General features: G+C 45.5%; 1 protein-coding gene across 2 annotated transcripts in view; it reads right to left on the bottom strand.

The window, feature by feature from the left end:
* Window positions 1-22814, bottom strand: part of col27a1b (collagen, type XXVII, alpha 1b) — a 598999-nt gene that overhangs the window by 38097 nt on the left and 538088 nt on the right. For both annotated transcript variants that reach the window (XM_041193458.1, XM_041193459.1), the window contains exons 46-50: window positions 17530-17583; window positions 17145-17252; window positions 15025-15132; window positions 4580-4687; window positions 812-865 (exon numbers count right to left, since the gene is read on the bottom strand). In XM_041193458.1, coding sequence (XP_041049392.1) covers window positions 812-865; window positions 4580-4687; window positions 15025-15132; window positions 17145-17252; window positions 17530-17583 — 432 coding nt within the window. The remainder of the gene's footprint in view (window positions 1-811; window positions 866-4579; window positions 4688-15024; window positions 15133-17144; window positions 17253-17529; window positions 17584-22814) is intronic.

Genomic DNA, 22814 nt, shown 5'->3' on the forward strand with positions numbered 1-22814 from the left:
GTGGATTCAGTGAGTAATGAGACCTGTTTTATTAAAGGGAATAGATCAGGTAATAAACACAGGTAAAAAATGTTTGGCTTGTGTTGGGTTTTCATGACTCTGCACAGTTTGGGGATAATGAATTTCTCTGGTTCTCAGTCAGGAGGCTTGGAAGAATACCTTGTGCTGGATCAGAACTGTGCAAGTACACATTATTGCACATACAGGTGAAATTGAGAAGTCTTCGATTTTTTCCAGATTACACCTGCCCACTTGTTGGCTTTGCACGCAAAGGGCTAATTGTTTGATGATGTTTTTAATATGGATCTAGAAAAAGGCAGGATTGAGATTGGGCAGATTATATTTTCAAGTTCATTTCAATTTTCATAGAATCATATGGCACAGGAGGAGGCCATTCAGCGTGATGCCCTTGCTAGCTCATTGAAAGAGCTATCCAATTAGTCCAACTCTCCTGCTCTTTCCCCATTGCCCTGTAAATTTTTCCTTTTAAATATTCAATTCCCTTTTGATGGTTACTATTGAATCTGCATCATAATATATTCATGCTATCCACTGTAAATGGAGATTCATTAGTCTATCTCCTGTCATTTGTACGCACAATGAATCGCAGAAACAGTGGCCGTAAAAGATAGTTGCAAAGTTAGTTTGAGAATATCTCTAAACCTGTGAACACTTGCTCTTTTGGCCCTGAATGCTCAGCCTCCCTGGTTGCAGTGGAATGGACAAGCTGGGATAGGCAAGAAGTCCCCCAAAAAGCAACAGCAAACACAGGATGAAAATAAAGCTCACAAAACATCTTCAGATACAATACCTTTGGTCCAAATACTCCCATCAGCCCAGGGAAACCAGATTCTCCAGGGTCCCCCTAAAGTCAAGAAGAAAACTTTGGTTAGTGATGAAGAGAAGGATCATGTTAGCCGCAGAACACATTGCGGGGTGAGACATGGGCAGGATGCAAGAGCATTGGAACACGAGAAATAGGAACAACCAGCATAACTTCAGCACAAGTTTTAGCCGTGATTTGAGCTAGGCGCTGAATGAAGCTCATGTTTCCCTGCTAACCTGAGTCACAGTTGTGCAACTGTCAGCAGCAGGATAGAGATACTTGTGAAGGTGAACTAGGGCAGGAGGGGGCTCATGTGGAGTTAGGAATTTTGCAGCGAGTAACTCACCTCCTCACCCTCCAAAGTCTGTCCAGCATCTACAAGGCACAAATCGGGAGTGCAATGGAATACTCTCCACTTACCTGGATGGTGCAGCTCCAACAACACTCAAGAAGCTTAACATCATCCAGGACAAAGCAGCCCACTTGTTCGGCATCTAATCCACCACATTAAATATTCACTCCTCAACCACCAACGCACAGTGGCAGCAGTGTGTACCATCTACAAGATGCACTGCAGCAACTCACCAAACCTCCTTAGACAGCAGCACCTTCCAAACCTGAGATCTCTACCATCTAGAAGGACAAGGGCAGCAGACGCATGGGAACACCACCATCTGCAAGTTCCCCTGCAAGCCACTCACCATCCTGACTTGGAAATATATCGCTGTTCCTTCACTGTTGCTGGGTCAAAATCCTGGAACTCCCTGCCTAACAGCACTGTGGGTGTGCCTACACCGCAGGGACTTTAGTGGTTCAAGAAGGCAGCTCACCACCACCTTCTCAAGGCAACTCGGGACAGGCAATAAATCCTGGCCCAGCCAGTGTCACATCCTATGAAGAACAAGCAAAAACGTCAACACAGACCAGTTTCTGTGCTGTACACTCAATGTAACTGGATGTAGCTGGATAACTCCCAATAGCAGATGCTGGAAAGAGGTGTGCAGGGATAGAGTTTGGCTCTGTATTGTCTCCTGCTTTGTTTTGCCGGCAAAGACTGCATACCTTCCGAGGCTTGCAATGTAAAACCATCACGGGCATGGAAGAGAGGGCAAGTCAGAAGCTGTATTTTTAAGCATGTTGCAAGGATCTTCAATATTGGAGCATTTCATGAAACAAATTTATTTTTGGATTAATAACAATGTTTGAGTTACAAACAATTCTTCTGATTTTCTGGGACAGATTTCTTTTCTACAATGATTTTGCTTTCCCGCTATTGCCGCTGGAGACTCGACGACAGAGTTCTAACGTCAGAAAACCCATTCACAATGACTCAATAATCTCAAGCTCTAATTCACATGAATACCTGCTTTCTATGCTAGTGCTAGTTAGTCCCACTGCAATGGATGGAAAATGAGACCAAGTACTTTCTGGTGCTGTGCTGCATTGGTTAAGTCATGCAGTGAAGTGAAGTGATGGGTTAGTATACACGCACATGCATGCCCACGCAACACACATTATTCCGTGGGGTTACTGGACAGTTGGAAGTTAGTGGAAATCCTGGCTGATCTTTCTCCTAAACCTTCGGCTGGCTAAGGCTAACCACAGCACCCTACACTGCCCCAACTGAGATCAGCTTGTGACCTGCTTGGTTGGTCCGGTTCAGCCCATCATAGGAACGTGGGTCAATGATTTGAAACTGGATGGCAATTCAACTGTGCCAGCACACAACGCCACCAATCTAACAGATCAAATCGAGCAATGCATCATATATCATACCCAATCATCCGATCTTCTTGAACCACAAAATTGTTGCAGTGCAGGAGGAGTCCATTCAGCCCATCATGTCTGCACCTGCTCTCCAGCTGAACAACTCCCCTCGTTCCATTCCCCCTGCCTTCTCCCTGTAACCCTGCGTTTTCTTTCTTTTCAGATACCAATCTAATTCCCTCTTGAATGTCTCGATTGAACCTGCCTCCATTACACTATTCTGGATTTTTAGGTTTGGTATCCTAAACAACACAAGTTGGGAAGGATTGATTGTCTTTCAACTTGACTGGCTGAAGTCAGATAAACTAGGAAGAATGAAAAATTTTCCCCACAGAACAGTAGAGGCTGGGTTGTTGAATATATTTAAGTCTGAGTTAGACAGATTTTTGATCAACAAGGAAGTAAAGGATTATGTTGGTTGGGGGCAGGGGGGCGAGGGGTGCTGGGGGAGTAAGGAGGTAAGTGGAGCTGAGACCAAAATCAGATCAGCCATCATCATACTGAATGGTGCAGCAGGTTTGAGGACCAACGGCCTACTCCAGCTCCTAATTCTTGTGTAACTCCGCACATTCTTCCTTTTCACAGAATAATCCAATTTCCACTTAAATGCCTCGATCGAACCTGCCTCCACCGCACTCTCAGACAGCGCATTCCAGATCTTAACCATTCGCTGCATGAAAATGTTTTTCCTCGTGTCTCCATTGCTTCTTTTGTCAACCACCTTACATTTTCTACCTAATCTAAAGCTAGTTGAGAATTCAAGCTGTGAGGAGGACACAAAAAGGTTGCAAAGTGGTATAGACAAGGTAACAGAGTGGGCAACAAGGTGGCAGATGGAGTATAAAGTGGGAATTGTTAGATTATTCAAAGAAAGAAGAAAGAATAGAAGGGCAGGATATTTTTTACAAGGCGTGAAACCTATAAACATTGATATTCAGATAGACTTGGTCAAGTTGTACAGGGAACACAGAAAGTTAAGCATGCAGGTACATCAAGCAATTAGGAAGGCAAATGGTATTTATTGCAAGGGAATTGGAGCACAAGGGTAAAGAAGTCTTGCTACAATTGTACAGGGTTTTGATGAGACCATGCCTGGAATACTGTGCACAGTTTTGGTGCCCTATTTAAAGGAAGGATATACTTGAATTAGGGACCCAGTTAGTTCAGTTGGCTAGCGTGTGGTTCAATATAACCAACGGCATGGGTTTGATACCTGTTCCAGTTGAGGTAGACTTGGGATCTGCCTCCTTGTCCTACCCCTGAGAGTGGGAGGCAATGACAAACCACCACCAAGGAAACAACTCAGGATGATGTATTGGCAGATCATGGGCAGAGCACTCATGAATGGATACTTGAACTGGAGGCGAAGGTTCACTAGATCAGTCCCTGGGATGAGAGGATTCTCCGATGATGACAAGCTGAGTAAATTGGACCTATATTCTTTGGAGTTTAGAAGAGTGAGAGGCATTGCAAGGTACAAGGTTCTGAAGGGAGTTGACAGGGTAGACACTGGGAAGTTTTTTCCCTTGGCTGGGGAATCTAGAACACGGGGTCACAGTCTCAGAATACAGGGTCAATCTTTCAGGATTTAGATGAGAAATGCTTCACTCAAAGGGCTGTGAATCTTTGGAATTCTCTACCCCAGAGGGTTGTGGATGCTTCATCGTTGAATATATTTAAGGCTGAGACAGACAGATTTTTGGTCTCTCAGGAAATTCAAGGATTTGGGGATTGGGGTGGGGAAAATGGAGCTAAGACCGAAGATCAGCCAAGATTGTATTGAATGGTGGAGCAAGTTTGATGGGCTGTAGAGTCTAATCTTCCTCCTATTTCTTATGCTCTTGTTCCTAATAATTAATTTTAGACTGTTCCCTAAATGATAGCAAAGCCATTATCATTTCTGTGATCATAGCTCCCATAATACTCAGCTGAAGCACTTGACATCATCTTGTTAGAATACAGCTCAGAGAACAATGTATTACTGACCGGTTGACCTTTGGAACCTGGATTGCCTCTCTTCCCAGGCAAGCCTGTCCCGCCTTCTGTTCCTTTGATTCCAGGAGGTCCTGCTTGGCCCCGCAAACCTCTCTCTCCCTGTGGCAATCACAGTGGATAAAGAAGCATAAATTTACTGAAACTGGTTACAGATTACATAGGACTGGCTACTTCACAATGAACCATCTGTGGTTGTTACAGTATCTGACTGAACACCAACTGACTACTAAGTTCAGTGTTCTCTAAAACATTGAAGGGAAGACTGGTAAACATACTAATGCAACAATAATTCACTTTCAGACAAAAAAAACGCACAAATAAATGTTTCCAACAAATATGTAGTGAACCAGGCTTTATTTTTTAAGTGCAGTCACTCCCCCAAGAGGTTATGGATGGTGGGGGGTTGGGGGTTCAATTGAAATTTTCATGATGGAGATGGACAGGATTTTGTATGGCAAGGGTATCGAGGGATATAAACCATGGTGGGTAAATGGACTTGAGGTATAGACCAGTTATCATCTAGTTGAACAGCAGAGCAGGCTTGAAAAGCTGAATGGCCTAATCCTCTATGAACACACAGAGTGATCAGAGATCTTTTGAAAGTTGAATAAGTTCCATCATTTCTCCACTGATTTCACTGAAGCACTCTCCAAGGCTCCTTGGACAGCACCTTCCAAACCCTCCACCGCTACCATCAGGAAGGGCAAGGGCAGCAGAGACATGGGAACATCACCACCTGCAAGTTCCCCTGCAAGTTCATCCTGACTTGGAAATATATCGTCGTTCCTTCACCGTCACTGGGTCAAAATCCTGGAACTCCATCCCTAACAGCACTGTGGGTGTACCTATGCCACATGGACTGCAGTGGTTCAAGAAGGTGGCTCATCTCTACCTTCCCATGGGCAATTAGGGATGGGCAATAAATGCTGGTCCAGCCAGTGATGCCCACATCCAGTGAATGAATAAAAACTAACTGCTGGAGTTTTATCTCGTTTGTGCTTGATGTTGCTGGTGTTTGGATATAGCCAGCTTAGTGATAAGAACAAAAAACTGCGGATGCTGGAAATCGAAAACAAAAACAAAATTACCTGGAAAAACTCAGCAGGTCTGGCAGCATTGGCGGAGAAGAAAAGAGTTGACGTTTCGAGTCCTCATGACCCTTCAACAGAACTGATTGAATATTAGAAGAGGGGTGAAATATAAGCTGGTTTAAGGTGGGGGGGTTGGGGGGAGAGAAGTGGCAGGGGTTGGTGTGGTTGTAGGGACAAGCAAGCAGTGATAGGAGCAGATAATCAAAAGATGTCACAGACAAAGGAACAAAAAAGTGTTGAAGGTGGTGATATTATCTAAACGAATGTGCTAATTAAGAATGGATGGCAGGACACTCAAGGTACAGCTCCAGTGGGGGTGGGGTGGAAAGACTAGCAGGGCATACAAGATTTAAAAATAATGGAAATAGGTGGGAAAAGAAAAATCTATATAAATTATTGGAAAAAATAAAAGGAAGGGGGAAGAAACGGAAAGGGGGTGGGGATGGAGGAGGGAGGTCAAGATCTAAAGTTGTTGAATTCAATATTCAGTCCGGAAGGCTGTAAAATGCCTAGTCGGAAGATGAGGTGTTGTTCCTCCAGTTTACGTTGGGCTTCACTGGAACAATGTGGCAAGCCAAGGACAGACATGTGGGCAAGAGAGCAGGGTGGAGTGTTAAAATGGCACAAGTGACAGGGAGGTTTGGGTCTTTCTTGCGGACAGACCGCAGTTGTTCTGCAAAGCGGTTGCCCAGTTTACGTTTGGTCTCTCCAATGTAGAGGAGACCGCATTGGGAGCAATGAATACAGTAGACTAAGTTGGGGGAAATGCAAGTGAAATGCTGCTTCACTTGAAAGGAATGTTTGGGCCCTTGGACCCTTGGACGGTGAGGAGAGAGGAAGTGAAGGGGCAGGTGTTGCATCTTTTGCGTGGGCATGGGGAGGTGCCATAGGTAGGGGTTGAGGAGTAGGGGATGATGGAGGAGTGGACCAGGGTGCCCGGAGGGAACGATCCCTACAGAATGCCACCGGGGGGGGGGGGGTGGTGGAGGGAAGATGTGTTTGGTGGTGGCATCATACTGGAGTTGGCGGAAATGGCAGAGGATGTTCCTTTGAACGCGGAGGCTGGTGGGGTGATAAGTGAGGACAAGGGGGACCCTATCATGTTTCTGGGAGGGAGGAGACGGCGTGAGGGCAGATGGGCCAGACACGGTTGAGGGCCCTGTCAACAACCGTGGGTGGAAAACCTCGGTTAAGGAAGAAGGAGGAAATGTCAGAGGAACTGTTTTTGAAGGTAGCATCAATAGATGCGACGGAGGCGAAAGAACTGCTCCAACAACTCATCGACACCAACACCCATCAAGGACCCTCCACCTCTGCCTGTCCCTCCGTCCCCACCCTTTCTTCCAATCCCAGCCCCGGCCGTGTATTCACTATACCCCCTGACCTTCCCCTCTCCGCTGCTGAACGTTCAGTGCTCAGCAAAGGACTTAGTTTCATCCCCTTACACCCTCATCTCAATGAATATCGGGCTCGGCATGATGCTGAACTCTTCTGCCGCCGTATTCGTCTCCGTGCTCACTTCTTTGGGCAGGAGTCCTCTCCCCGTTCAACGGATCCTTTCACCCACCTCCAATATTCTCCCTCCACCCGGATCCCTCCCTCTGGATTCTTACCTTCTCTTGATCTTTTCATTGAGAACTGTTGGCGTGACATTAGTCGTCTCAATTTCTCTGCTCCTATCACCCGTTCTAATCTGTCCCTCTCTGAACTTACTGCACTCTGCTCTCTCAGGTCCAACCCCAACATTGTCATCAAACCCGCTGACAAGGATGGTGCTGTTGTTGTCTGGCGCACTGACCTCTACCTCGCGGAGGCTGAGCTTCAACTCGCAGACACTTCCTCCTACCTCTCCCTGGACCATGACCCCACCACTGAACATCAAGCCATTGTTTCCAGGACTGTCACTGACCTCATCTCCTCTGGAGATCTTCCTCCCACAGCTTCCAACCTGATAGTCGCCCAACCTCGGACGGCCCGCTTCTACCTCCTACCCAAAATCCACAAACAGGACTGTCCCGGCAGACCGATCGTGTCAGCCTGTTCCTGCCCCACGGAACTCATTTCTCGTTATCTTGACTCCTTTCTCTCTCCCCTTGTCTAGTCCCTTCCCACTTACATCCGTGATTCCTCTGACACCTTACGTCACATCAACAATTTCCAGTTCCCTGGCCCCAACCGCTTCCTCTTCACCATGGACGTCCAATCCCTCTACACCTCCATCCCCCACCAGGATGGTCTGAGGGCTCTTTGCTTCTTCCTCGAACAGAGGCCCGAACAATCCCCATCCACCACCACTCTCCTCCGTCTGGCTGAACTTGTTCTCACACTGAACAATTTCTCCTTTAACTCCTCTCACTTCCTCCAAATAAAAGGTGTGGCTATGGGTACCCGCATGGGCACCAGCTATGCCTGTCTCTTTATGGGGTATGTGGAACATTCCTTGTTTCAGTCCTACTCCCGCCCCCTCCCACAACTCTTTCTCCAGTACATCGATGATTATTTCATGCTCTCGTCTGGACTTGGAAAAATTTATTAATTTTGTTTCCAATCTCCACCCCTCCATCATTTTCACATGGTTCATCTCTGACACTTCCCTTCCCTTCCTTGACCTCTCTGTCTCAATTTCCGGTGATAGACTGTCCACCAATATCCATTACAAGCCTACCGACTCCCACAGCTACCTCGACTACAGCTCCTCACACCCCGCTTCCTGTAAGGACTCCATCCCATTCTCTCAGTTCCTTCGCCTCCATCACATCTGTTCTGATGATGCTACCTTCAAAAACAGTTCCTCTGATATGTCCTCCTTCTTCCTTAACCGAGGTTTTCCACCCACGGTTGTTGACAGGGCCCTCAAATGTGTCCGGCCCATCTCCCGCGCATCCACCCTCACGCCTTCTCCGCCCTCCCAGAAACATGATAGGGTCCCCCTTGTCCTCGCTTATCAACCCACCAGCCTCCGCATTCAAAGGATCATCCTCTGCCATTTCTGCCAACTCCAGCATGATGCCACCACCAAACATATCTTCCCTTCACACCCCCCCGGTGGCATTCCGTAGGGATCGTTCCCTCCGGGACACCCTGGTCCACTCCTCCATCACCCCCTACTCCTCACCTACCTATGGCACCTCCCCATGCCCACGCAAAAGATGCAACACCTGCCCTTTCACTTCCTCTCTCCTCACTGTCCAAGGGCCCAAACAGTCCTTTCAAGTGAAGCGGAATTTCACTTGCATTTCCCCCAACTTAGTCTACTGCATTTATTGCTCCCAATGCGGTCTCCTCTACATTGGAGAGACCAAATGCAAACTGGGCGACCGCTTTGCAGAACACCTGCGGTCTGTCCACAAGAAAGACCCAAACCTCCCTGTCACTTGCTATTTTAATACTCCACCCTGCTCTCTTGCCCACATGTCTGTCCTTGGCTTGCTGCATTGTTCCAGTGAAGCTCAATGCAAACTGGAGGAACAGCACCTCATCATCCGACTAGGCACTTTACAGCCTTCCGGACTGAATATTGAATTCAACAAGTTTAGATCTTGAACTCCCTCCTCCATCCCCACCGCCTTTCTGTTTCTTCCCCCTTCCTTTTGTTTTTTTCCAATAATTTATATAGATTTTTCTTTTCCCACCTATTTCCATTATTTTTAAATCTTGTATGCCCTGCTAGTCTTTCCACCCCACCCCCACTAGAGCTGTACCTTGAGTGCCCTGCCATCCATTCTTAATTAGCACATTCGTTTAGATAATATCACCACCTTCAACACTTTTTTGTTCCTTTGTCTGTAACATCTTTTGATTATCTGCTCCTATCACTGCTTGCTTGTCCCTACAACCACACCAACCCCCCAACTTCACTCCCCCCACCCCCTTAAACCAGCTTATATTTCACCCCTCTTCTAATATTCAATCAGTTCTGTTGAAGGGTCATGAAGACTCGAAACATCAACTCTTTTCTTCTCCGCCGATGCTGCCAGACCTGCTGAATTTTTCCAGGTAATTCTGTTTTTGTTTTAGCTCATTTGGCCAAATCAAAGCAGGGTCAATTAAACCAGACTGTGTGAAGCTTGGTCAAGCAGTGGTTTGTGTTAAACTTCTTACAGGAAGGAGGCCAGACGTCAACTCTTTCAGATTCATTCACAAGGTGAGACTTTATGTAAAGCTCCTAACTCTACAATCCACTACCAATGTCAATAAATGTCTCTTTATATGTACACAAGTCATTACCCAGTGAGTGCCTGCCACCTGTAGACATGACTTAATTAACAGTTTGGCCTTTCCTTGCAGTGTTAGTCATAGTTCAGTCAGCAGCATCCCAGGACTGGAGTGCAAAAATCAAAGCTGACACTCCAGTGCAGTACTGAAGGAGTACTGAACAGTTAGAGGTGCTGCCTTTCAGATGAGATGTTAAATTAAGGCCCTGTTTGCCTGCTTGCGCGGGTTTAAAAGATTTGTCGGCACTATTTTTTGAAGAAGTGCAGGGGAGTTATCCCTGGCCAGCATTTACCCCTCAATAAGCATCACAAAAAACAGATTATCTGGTTATATCATGTTAGCAGTTTGTGGGAGCTTACTGTGTGCAAATGGATCTTTCCTACATTACAACAGTGACTGCACTTCAAAAATACTCCATTGGCTGAGATACCTGGTGGTGATGAAAAGTGCTATTTAAATGCAAGTCTTTTTTTAGATCACGTGACTCCATATATTAAAAGCTTTCAATACTCCCACTAGTTTGCTGTACAGACAATGGACAATGGTGAGTTCCCAAGCCCTTTTGTCACAAATGTATATGTATACGTTTCAAACAACGACTTGACTTTAAAATCCTTATCCTCATTTTAAAATCCGACAATGCCCTTGGCCTTGCCCCTCCCTATCTCTGTAATCACCTCTAGCTCCACAACCTCCTGAGATAATTGTGCCCCTCTAATTCTGGCCTCTTGTGCATCCCCAATCATAATTGCCCCACCATTGGTGGCTGTGCCTTCAATTGTCTGGGCCCCAAGCTCTGGAATTCCCTCCCTGCAGCTCTCCACCATTCTACCTCTTTTTCCTTTAAGACACTCCTTTAAAACCCATGTCTTTGACCAAGCTTTTAGTTCATCTGACCTAAGATCTCCTTATGAGGCTCAGTGGCATACTTTATTTCATAATGTTTCTGTAAAGTGCCTTGGGAGGTTTCATGACATGAAAAGTGCTATGTAAATATAAGTTGCTGTTTCTACACCACGCTACTTTAAACAATTTGACACCTCAAGAGGTTAGAAGAGAGCATAAACATGCACCTTAATCACTTAAGGGGATGAGCTCTCCAAAGGAGCAAAGAGAGATGGCCGTTTGATATCTGTAGTGTAGTGACAGTCTATTTTAACTTTTGATCATGTTTCTTCCTTGACCCCAACCGAAGGGTTATTCTGGCTTCAGAATGGGGAACATTTGCACTCCTTAAGGCAGTTAAGTGAGCAATTCCTGGCAACTATCATAAAAACATCACAATGAGAATAGGGTACGTGGCATGAAGATAAAATAAAAATGTGAATCATGGAGACACTGGGGATTTGTTTGTTATCAGTCTATAACCACTAAAATAACTTGTTTACAATTTGCTTAACAGATGGAGCAAAATGTGTGGCTTTGTTTCATTTGTTGTGAAATGACAATTGACCACATCAGATACACCATGGAGTTCATGGTAAACAGAATAATACTGGGGTTGTTTCCACTCTGAAATACACAGGAAGAAGTGATTAGAATTCCCTGTAAAACTATTTCTCCTCCTCTTAGGCAGTCCCTCTGGACTGAGGACGACTTGCTTCCACTCCGGTTTGATGGATTCTGAGATGGCTGATAAATCCAAGGCATGATCTGCAGACCCTGCTATGTGGGGGGCAGGTGGTCCTTGAAGCATTGGGTAGCTGGGTCGTTTGGAGGTTTGTGCACTCCCTCACTCACCTTGACTTCACCTCAGCACGTTTCTGACGTTCCTCTCAATGCGTTGGCCGCCTTCCCAAATCGCCTTCTCCATTTTGGTCGGTCATAAACCAGGGTCCTCACATGAGTCAGGGGGGATGTTTGATCTCTTCAGGGGCGTTTGATCTCTTCAGGGATGCTTTGTGGACATCAAGCGATTCCGCTGTCCTCCTGGGGGTCCCCTGCCGTGACCGAGTTCAGAGAAGAGCAGTTGCTTTGGGAGCCTGGTGTCAGGGAAGGCCTGACTGGTGGAGCTGGTTTTGAGTGATTAGCGACTTGATTCTGGGTGACTTGGCTTGGAAGAGGACGCTGCTGTTGAGATTCTTCATTCTTTAGATTGTGATCCTCCGGCAAATTGGCTTCTTCTGTTCCAGATTGTTAAAGCTTCTTGGTAAATTAGAGTCAATCTTCTGGCAGTTTGGGGCGTCAGGATTTTTATCACCTGTTATTAGATTTTGTGTGACAGGTTTGTGTGAGGGTACGGAATTTCAGGAAATGATTGGAAAGTGGTGGAAGAAGTCTTGTATAGATGCATAACAATCTTTCACTAGCACTATTAGACATTAATTAAGGTAAAATGTCTGTTATTCCTTTGTACAGATGAATTGAGAATTTGTATCAATCTTTAGGTTACATTTTCCCAAATTTGAGATACTGAAGTATTTGTCTGATCTGGGAACATTGTGATAGGTTTATTCAATTATGCGGCAAATTGATTCCAAAGTTTGAAATAGTTTTTTAAGTTATTTCTTGTCCGCAAAAAGTGTGAATCAGACAGGGTCTAACACACAATGGCAAGGTGATTTCTAAGTGTGAATTGAAGATGACCAGATACATTAACAGCATCCAGGAGGAGGGCAGGCTACTAACTCACAAGGGGTTCCAATCGTTTCAGCTATCAAACCTGCAGTAACTGCATTAAACCACCCTATTTACTGATCTGACTGTAATAGCAATGAACCAGTTAATACAATGTGAACTATAAATGCTGACAGGAGATCCAAAATTGCTTCGCCCTAAGAAATTTAGTAATATTTAGAGACAAAACCATTCATATAACCTTCAAATGGACAGAGTTGTCTTGACCTTGCCAGAAAACATCCTGCATTTATATAACACCTTGAACATAAAATGATTTTAACATCTCAATTTGAAAATTCTCATCTTTGTTTTCAAAACCCTCCATCACCTCACTCCTCCCTATCTCTGTAAACTTCTCCAGTCCCACAACTCTCTGAAATCTCAGAGTTCCTTTAATCCCAGGTCCCTTCAGCACCCTGATTTTAATCACTCCACCATAGGTGGCTGTGCCTTCCGTTCTTTGGACCTTAAATTCTGGGATTCCCTCCCTAAACCTCTTCACTTTGCTCTCCTCCTTTAAGACACTCCTTAAAACCTATTTCTTTGACCAAGCTTTTGGTTTCCTGCCCTAATATTTCCTTATCTGGTTTGGTGTCCTATTTTGCTTTATAATGCTCCTGTGAAATGCCTGGGGATGTTTTATGATGTTAAGAGGCGCTGTATAAATATAAGTGGGAAAACGCCCCAGGTCAGAATAGTTGAACCTTTGCTTTAAGATCCAGCATTTTAGCAACGAGGCTCATCTTGAGGTCACAACTTTGACTCTGCATCAAAATTACTATTTCCTAATTTTATCAATATTACGATTCATAAACATTACCATAGCAACGCTGCTGCTTCAGCTAAAATATCTCAAGCTGGGAGTTTCCTAGAATGGTTGGCTTGGTACCACACGTTGTGTAAATTTAAGGATTGTAGTTGGGTTTGATATATTTGAAGGAATAATGAACTAACAGAAGAATATAAAAGATAGGGATGGGGCAGGCCATTTGGCCCATGGAACCCTGCTTCAACCATTCAATTCCTGCCCAATCCCATATCCCTTGATTCCTCGAGAATCCAAAAATCTATCGCTCTCTGACTTGAATATGGTCAATGACTGAACATCCACAGCTCTCTGAAGGAGGGAAGAAGATGCACAGCCCTCCGAGTGAAGAAACTCCTTCTCATCTCCATCTTAAATGATCCAGCTATGGGAAGCAGCCTCCCAGAGCCATTCCACCCCACCAAGCTCCCTCAGAATCTGTTATCCAAGTTGTTGTGAAATCTACTTTCTCTTGCTAAGAGAAAGAGACTGGTATTTACATAGGACTTTGGGATGTCCATAAACATTTCACAGCTACTGAGGTACTTTTGTAATGACTGCTGTGATCCAAGCAAGCATTGCAGCCAATTTGCGCACACTAGAGAGAGTTCCAACAAACAACCCCGATTTAACATTTCACCAAACGCAGCACATTCTGTGCTGTACAATCAGTTTGGTTACATACTCAAGTCAGACTTGTCAGGATCCACATTTTTATTCCCTCAGAGGCAAGAGCGCTGCCACTGAGCTCAGATAAGACAAAAAAAGTATAAAATTACAATGGCTTTTAAAGAAAACATAAAATTGACAATATGCAACAATGGCAATGTCTTACATAACTGTGTCTCTCCCAGTAGAGTGAGAATTCCCTCTAGAGTATTATTGCTTTTTTCACTTGAGTGGTGTACCATTTTATTGATTAGCAACACCATCCTTCACCCCAATGAATAAAGGTCTCTTCTGAGTTGGATGGGCAGGCCCTCGGGATCATAGGAACATACAAAATCGGAGCAGAAGTAGGCCATTTGGTCCCATGAGCCTGCTCCGCCATTCAATAAGGTCATGGTTGATCTGTTTTGTGTTTCGAATTCCACATTCTCATCTATCCCCGATAACCTTCGATTTCCTTGCCTAACAAGAACCTATGTACCTCTGCCTTAAAAATATTCAATGACCCTACCTCCACTGCCTTCTGAGGCAGAGTTCCAAAGTCACACAACACCATGACAGAACAACATTCCTCCTCATCTCTGTCCTAATGATTGAGGATAACTTGCTTCCACTCCTGTTCGATGGGTTCTGAGATGGCTGATAAGAGTATACAGATCGCAAATTGGACCTGCTACATGTGGGGCAGGCAGTCCTTGAAGCGTTGGGTAGTTTGGAGGTTTGTGCGCTCCCTCCGAACGCCTCGGCTTCACCTCAGCACGTTCCCGATGTTCCTCTGAACGTGTTTGCTGCCTTCCTGAATGGGCCTTCTCCAGTTTGGTCGGAATCAAGCCAGGGTCTCCCATGAGTCGACGGGGAAGACTGACCTCTTCAGAGGCGCTGTGAGGAAATCCCTAAAGCGTTTCGGCTTTAGGGGTGATCCGTGTGGGCGAATCGCCTTTCGAGGAACTACCACTGCCTTTCTAGTTAGTGAGCGGTTGTACACCCCAGCTTTTGGCTACTGAGCTTTGGCCCGGGGGTTCCTCGAACTTGCTTACCTTAAAGCCAGGAGGCCCCTGAGATCCAGGTAATCCTGGGACTCCAACACCGCCACGGCCTCCCGGTTTGCCAAGCAACCCGACACTCCTGTCGTCGCCCTGTTCTCCCTAAGGAATGAGGGAAAATGACATCTTAACAAACCTCAAGAGGAACAAATGGTCGTCAGTTAATTCCAAGAACAGCTGCTGCAATTCTTTATCCTTGACAAGTGATTCGCTGCAGTGAAAATAAAATGCAGACCAACAAATGTCACTCACAGGGACACTGGGTGCAATTCACTGCAATCCATAAATTTGAATGCCTTTATCAGATCGCCTTTTAACCTCAGTTCTAATTAAAACAGTTTTTTTTCTATCCTTTCATTACCAAAGCTTCCGAAGCCCAGCGTAATCTTAGTGAATCACTGCTGCACACCCTTCAGGGCCTCGAGATTCTTTCTAAAGCGCGGCCAAATTTACAAAACCTCAGCAACTGATTTCCTCCTTACTTGAACAGCTTATCAATGGCATAACCTTCCATTTAGCCAGGAAACCCGATCTCTTCATTAGATTATAAAATAGGAGTGGTGGTGGGGGGGGAGGGGGGGGTGGTGAGGGAGGCAGTCATGTTTCACAAAGGGGAAATTCCCTTTTCATCAGATATTAGTTACCATAAAGATGCTTCGATAGCGGGACTGCATGGGGAGAATTTTCTCCCCGCCGGGCAGGCCAATTAAGGCCCACCCCAGTGTGACACACGCATCCGGAAGCACTGAGCACTCCATGCGGGTGGTGGTGGTGGTGGTGGTGGTTGGGTGGGGGGGGGGGGGGGGGGGGGGGGGGGTGGGGAGGAGGAGGAGGAGGAGGAGGAGGAGGAGGAGGAGGAGGAGGAGGAGGGGGAGGGAAGAATCAGGGTCTGCACTCTTTCACGCATGCACATGGAAGAGAGCTGGAATCTCCCTGAGTCACGGAGCTGCCTCAGGGAGATTAATTGGATTGTGGGGAAAAAGGAATAAATTAAAAAAATTATTCAGACATGTCCCCCACCCCCCCCCCCCACCATGTGTCACATGAGCTGGGACATGTCTATGAATTTTAACAAAAAACTTCTTATTGAAGTTTGAAATCCTTCATGAATCCTCTTCCCCCTCCGTGGACCCAGACACTCAGTTTAATTCGCTACTTAATGACCTTGACAGGCCTTTGACAGCTCGGCGGGTGCGCAGCTGACTCAGCTGCGCACCCCCCGAACTGAAGATCGGAATGACACCTGGTGATGTCAGGACGCACGCCCGATGTCACCGTGCGTCCTTTTACGCATCAGCGTGTGGGCCCCGCCCCCACACCTGAGCGGAAGATTCTGGCCCATGTTTCACTTTTCAATTAACGCAGCTTAGACAGAAAGATGCATCATGGGAGAGAAAAGACTCCCCAAGCTGTTTAGTATTTTGCCCGTGTGTCATTGCCAGTATGTATCATTTTATTTGTAAATAAATCCAGCAGCTGTTTTGATCTTACACATGTTCCAGACATCAAGTTATAACAAAAAAGGGCAGCAGACACATGGGAACACCACCACCTGCAATTTCTCCTCCGAGCCACACACCATCCTGACTTGGAAATATATCGCCGTTCCTTCACTGTCGCTGGGGCAGAATCCTGGAACTCCCTCCCTAATGGCACTGTGGGCGTACCTGCACAAAGGCAGCTCACCACCAACTTCCCAAGGGCAATTAGGGACGGGCAATAAATTCTGGCCCAGCCAGCGACACCCACATCCCGTGAAAGAATTAAAAAAAAAGGGGGAGGTTAATTGTTTGATCTGCATTAAGCAAATTGAAATACAGCGTTGGCTAAGGAGCCATGGTCGTTGCTTACAAACAGTGACACTGGCAGGATTTACTAACTGAATTATTTGGAAGCAGAGCTTTAAACTGGGAGAAAAAAAATTAACAAACAGCAATGTATCAAATTGCAATGGATTTGATGGCTCGACTGTGTATTTAACTGTGCAGTATGGCTGGTATATTTATTTCTACTGTTGTGCAATATTACTGGTAGGCACAGATTCAATCAAGGAGGATATCTTAAACGATCTCTACACAGATGTCTTTAACACTTTACCAGAAGCAAAATCTGACCTGGATTCCTGGTTTCCCATTGATTCCGGGAGCTCCGTCCAACCCTGGAGCCCCCTCTTGACCTTGTCGACCAACAACACCTCTGGGACCTGGAGGTCCGACAGGACCCTGAGTGTTAAGCAGAAGTGATGCCATTAATTAAACTTTAAAATATTCTGAATTACAACAGTGTTAGAATGTATTATGCATAATATTCATCTTTGTTCTGATAGACCTTACAATAATGTATTACACTGTTAGAAATCATTTATGTTTGCAGCTTTATAGCCTCCGGACATCGCCAGACCCTTTGGAACCGCTGAAGTTGTTTTGAAGTGCTGCTACGCAGCTGAATTGATGAATTGAATGCGTAGGCATAGTTTTAAAATCCACAGACAACACTTACTGGTGGGCCTGGGCTTCCTTGCGTGCCGTGGGAACCTGTTTTTCCTTTTCGTCCCTAAACCAAAAAAGGAAAGGGTTGAAAGAAAAAGGAGAGACTTGCATTTATATGGCACCTTCTATAACCGCTGGACATCCCAAAGTGTTTGACAGCCAATGTAGCATTTTTGAACTGCAGTCACTGTTGTGACGTTGGCAACAAAACCGCCAATTTGCACACAGGAAACTCCCACAAAACAACGATGTGGTAATGACCAGATAATCTGTTTCAGCGACGTTGACTGGGGATAAATATTGGCCAGGGCATTGGGGTTACAGGCACAGGCAATACCAACACACGTAGACACCAGCAGAAACCACAACCATGACTTCCAGCAATGTGGTTTATCCAACAGCTGTTGCGCTCAGTGAAATGGAGATGGAAGCCAATTTCAATCTCAATAAGTGGAGTAGAGTACGCTGGCTGAACTTTGCCGATCGGGCAGGCAGCCTGACATTGTCTGGGTAAATGAGTCGCTGGCATTCATGGGCAGTTGGTGGGACCTCCCCGCTCCATTTTATGGGCGTTGAACCTGCCGCTCCAGTCAGCAGACCGGCAGCCTCAGGAGCGTCAGGGGTGTCACCAGGAATGGTGGTTGCTTCGGAGGCAGGTAGGGACCCCTACTAGGTAGGCCGAAAATATTAAACAAATAAATGTGCAAGTGATGGAGGGGGGAAGCCCCCTCCTAGGAAATCATGGGGAGTTGTTGTGTGTGTGTGTGTGTGTGTGTGTGTGTGTGTGGGGGGGGGGGGGTGGGGGTGCGCATGGGGACTGCCTCCCCTGTCCATGGCCCTTCTATTCTTTGAAATAAAAACAATCCTCTCCGGGCTGTCACTGGGAGGTCGTCCTCCTCACACAACCGGGGACGGGGTTGATCTGTTGTCAGCAAAATGCCATTGGCTCTGCAAAAATGGCCCCTAATTGGACCTTTATTCATGCAAATTGGCTGCCTGGCTTCCTGGGGCGGGCGGACTGTCCAATCCTGCTTCTGCCATCAGTTAAATTCCCCAATGGAGGGACATGGTCGAGGGGCTGATCCATGATTTCCCATCTCCTGGGAGCCAGTGAAATTCTGCCCTGTGTGCGCTTTGGTCAAAGAGTTGATGTTGCGAAAGAATCATGAGTTCTCTTTTGTGACTCTAGCTTGTCACCTAACCACACATAGGTATGACAAATACAAATCACAGAGAACTGGTGTGTTACAGTCACTCAGGAGTCCAAATTTCTGTGCACTTGCACACATATACTGTAGTCTGGAGCTAATCAGAGTGATAGTAGAGGCTTCAAGTTTCTTCCCATCATATGCTGACCAGGAATCTCTCTCTCTCTGTTACCTCCTGTCAGTGTGTTCAAAGGATTTGCTCAACCTGTTTGTCCATGTCATGAATGCACCTTCCTTGGGCATCAAGTCCTGGGGTGACACTTGAACCCAGAGCTTCTGACTCAAAGGCAAGGGAAATACCCACTGCGCCACAAGACCTCCTCACAAGGAATGAGTAGATTATATGTTTATATGAATCGAAAATTCGATGAAGGAATTGCCACTCAAACAGAGAGAGCTCTGCAAAGTGATGGGTGTTGCTGAGGTATATTCTTCTGTCAGCATTTTGGGGAATACATCCATGAATATATTTTGGAGTGCTTTAATATTGGCCTAAAAGCACAGCACATGGAAGATATTACATATTTCAAACCCCTTGCAAAAGACATGGTTATGTAATGTTGGGCTTCTTTTCAATGAAAGGCTGGCCCTCTGGACTTGTAATTTTCCCAATTTTTTTTGAACTTTTGGTGTCATTCCACATGGATCACATTATAAATTTTAAACTCTGCTCATCAGCTGCAACTTTCAAACTCTTGGCATACTTGTGGAGAACCGAGCTGGTGATTACTACAGGGGAAAGTTTGTAATTAATTGGTGAGAAAGCTGAGTGCTGCAGTGGGATTTGGGCTTACTTAACCCATTTGCTCATTGCTGCTAAACTGTCCTCAGCACAATCCTACATTAAGGATGAAAAACAGTGCTTCCCGGGTGGATTACCATTTTCCAATATTGAATAATATTTGGCGCACAGCAATTGAGTTTGAGTTGTGAGGCGCTGTATGTATGAAGCAAGGAATGAAATCTTGATGTGGGTCCATGAAGGTCAAGCATAATACTTCAGTATTGCTGAAGATAGAGGAATGCTGTGGAAGCTTTTTGTCTTGCACTCATCAGGACAGGTTCACAAGAATACCAAGTGTAAAGGGAAGAACAATTTATACTGCATGAGAAGAGAGTGCTAATTGGTTGGTAAGTGGGCTCAAAACTCAAAACATAATATCCAACATTAGATGTGATTCTGCAATTGGACAGCACTGGCTAAACAATCCTGATTGCACTAAGAATTACACTGACAACAAATTTAAGATTATCAGTCGGACTCGCAGCGTGGCTCACTTATGCATGCTAGAAGCTACATATATTTGCAAACAGGGCCCTGTCCTTTGCAAACAGAAGGAGCATGTCCACACATTGTGCCTTTTTCAACTAAACAAAAGTTTTGTTTACAAAAGACTGGCCCACAGCCAGTCTCTGGTTCATTTCCCCATAGCAATGCCTTGACCAGCCAGAGCTGACCTGCCTGATCTGAATTTAAACAAAAGCTTGGCAGTTAACTGTTCCCTGGTACATTCTTCATGGCAGCACTTTGACCAATTAGAGTCCACTTGCCAAATCAATCAATTAGCACTCTCTTCTCATGCAGTATAAATTGTTGCTCCCTCTACACTTGGTATTCTTGCAAATTCTGTCCTGATGAGTGCAAGACAAAAAACTTCAATAGCGTGTCTCTTTCTGCAATACTCAAGTTCTATACTACGAAACGATTAATCATAATACTTCAGACATATATATCAACTGGAAAATGTAAACATTGAAATTATGGCCAAGTGACTTAAACTCCAAAGTGAGGATGCATTCAAGGTCTACGTTTTCTAATTGATAGAAGTTCAGGGAAGTTACGCTGAACCTTTATAAAGCTCTGGTTAGGCCCCAACTAGGGTACTGCATTCAGTTCTGGTCACCACATTTTAGAAAGGATGTGAGGGTCCTAGAGAGGGTGCAGAGGGAGATTTAACCAGAAAGGTTCCCGGGATGGGGGATTTTAGCTACAAGTTTACGTTGAAGAAGCTGGGGTTGTTCTCCTTGGAGAAAAGGAGATTGAGAGATCTAGAGATATGCAGGGTTGTGCCAGGTTTAGATAAGATAAACAAAGTAAAGCTATTCCCATTAGCTGATGGTACAAGGGCTAGAGGACACAGATTAAGGCTTTGGGCGAGAGATGCAGGGGGAATGGTGAGGAAAAACATTTTTACACAGCAAGTTGTAATGACCTGGAACTTGATGCCTACGAGGGTGGTAGAAGCGGAGACGATGAATGATTTCAAAAGGAAATTGGATGGGCACTTGAGGGAAATAAACTCGCATGGTTACTAGGATAGAGTGAGGGAATGGGACTGACTAGATTGCTCTTCAGAGAGCTAGCATGGAGTTGATGGGCCAGTTGGCCTGGTTCTTTGCTGTGATGACTCTATAAACAGTGTAGTGCTGGAATGCTAATGCTGGAAGATTGCACAAGTGTTAAGCACTTTACACAAGCTGAGCGCCCAATCTTGTCCAGAATGCTTTGCAACACCAAGGAAGTTGCAGGAGAGGTCTATCCTCAGCTGGATTTAACCACCTCTGCGTGATTAATCATAGAATAGAGCTGATATAGGAGGGGATATTGATTACTTTGCCTCCTCCAACCTGTTCTCATCCCAAATATCTCAGGCACAGATCATGCATGAAGAAGGGGAAAGTCACTTTAAATGAAAATGGGAAGGTTAATTTCAAGCCAATCGCAGCACTAACAAGGATCTGTGCAATAGATCACACTGGTGCTGCTTGGCTTGATTCAGTGGATTTTGGATGTCACACAAACTAAAAGTTAATGTGCAACAGGAATCTTTGGTGATTATTTTTCCCCAGATGAGAATTCTTTGCACTGATATACCTTCCGGTAGAGAGAGAATATTCCTGCCAAGCCTACATGACGCATTGTATTTTGGCTCTGCCGCTGTCTTGCCCATGACTTATCATTCAATAAACTGCTGACTGCTAACGTAATGATCTTACACCATGTCACTCCAACGCCAATTCCATTCCAAACATGCACCCTTCCATTATTTTCTAGCTAGAGTGCATGTAGGAGTATTCTGCAGTAAAGGAAAAGTTTATTGCTTCTCTGTAAAAGCTTCTTTCATGTCAGCTGACCCCTTCTATCATGTTGGTCTCACTCCATGCAATATACGGTTGGATTTTGTGGAGGCCACATGGGTTTCACAACCGGAGCGACCTCACGTAGGTTAACTCCCAAGAGCTGCCAGCCCAATCAGAGGGTCGGCCGTTCAGTAGCCTCAGCAGCGCTATTACTAGCTGTAGCCATCGCTGGAGCTGCACCTGGAGGATGAGGGCCTATGCCCTCAAAGTCGTAGGTAAGTAGGGAATGGGGGTGCTGGGGTGTCTCACACTGGCTGCGGGGAGGGTGGCGTGGGTGTCACTGAGGGTAGGTGATGCCGATGCTGCGGCAATTGCCACCGGGGGCAGGGATGTTCTCCCTGGGTCAAGGAATGCCCACAATGGAAGGTCCTCCCCATGAACCCACTAGGAAGCTGCCAAGGTTTAGCTCCCCACGTCTCCCAACTGCTGATGAAATGTCAGAGGTGGTGGGAAGTGGCTCTAATTGTCCACTTAAGTGGGCAATTGGGCTCCAGGCAGGAGTACTGTCAGGACATCCCATAGAAGTGTGCTATGTTAAAGTACTTTTGAAGTGTAGTCACTGTTGTAATGTAGGAAACACAGCAGCCAATTTGCACACAGCAAGTTCCCACAAACAATGTGATAATGACCAAATAATCTGTTTTTGTCATGTTGATGGAGGGATAAATATTGGCCAGGATACTGGGGAGAATTCTGGTGCACTTGTTTGAAATAGTGCCATGGGGTCCTTCACGTCCATCTGAAAGAGCAGATGGGTCCTCGGTTCAAATCTCGTCTCTGACGGTGCTGCACTCCCCTCAGTAATACACTGAAGTGTCAGCCTGGATTTTTGTGTTAAAATCTTGGAGCGTAATCATCGTGGAAGTTTTAAAACTTGCATTTTTTCACGGAAGCAGAGGAAGTTGGGGAGTTCCAATCAGCATTTAAATTTTGAAAGGTTTTGAAT

The sequence above is a fragment of the Carcharodon carcharias genome, chromosome 8, assembly GCF_017639515.1.
Source record: "Carcharodon carcharias isolate sCarCar2 chromosome 8, sCarCar2.pri, whole genome shotgun sequence".
NCBI classification, from domain to species: domain Eukaryota; kingdom Metazoa; phylum Chordata; class Chondrichthyes; order Lamniformes; family Lamnidae; genus Carcharodon; species Carcharodon carcharias.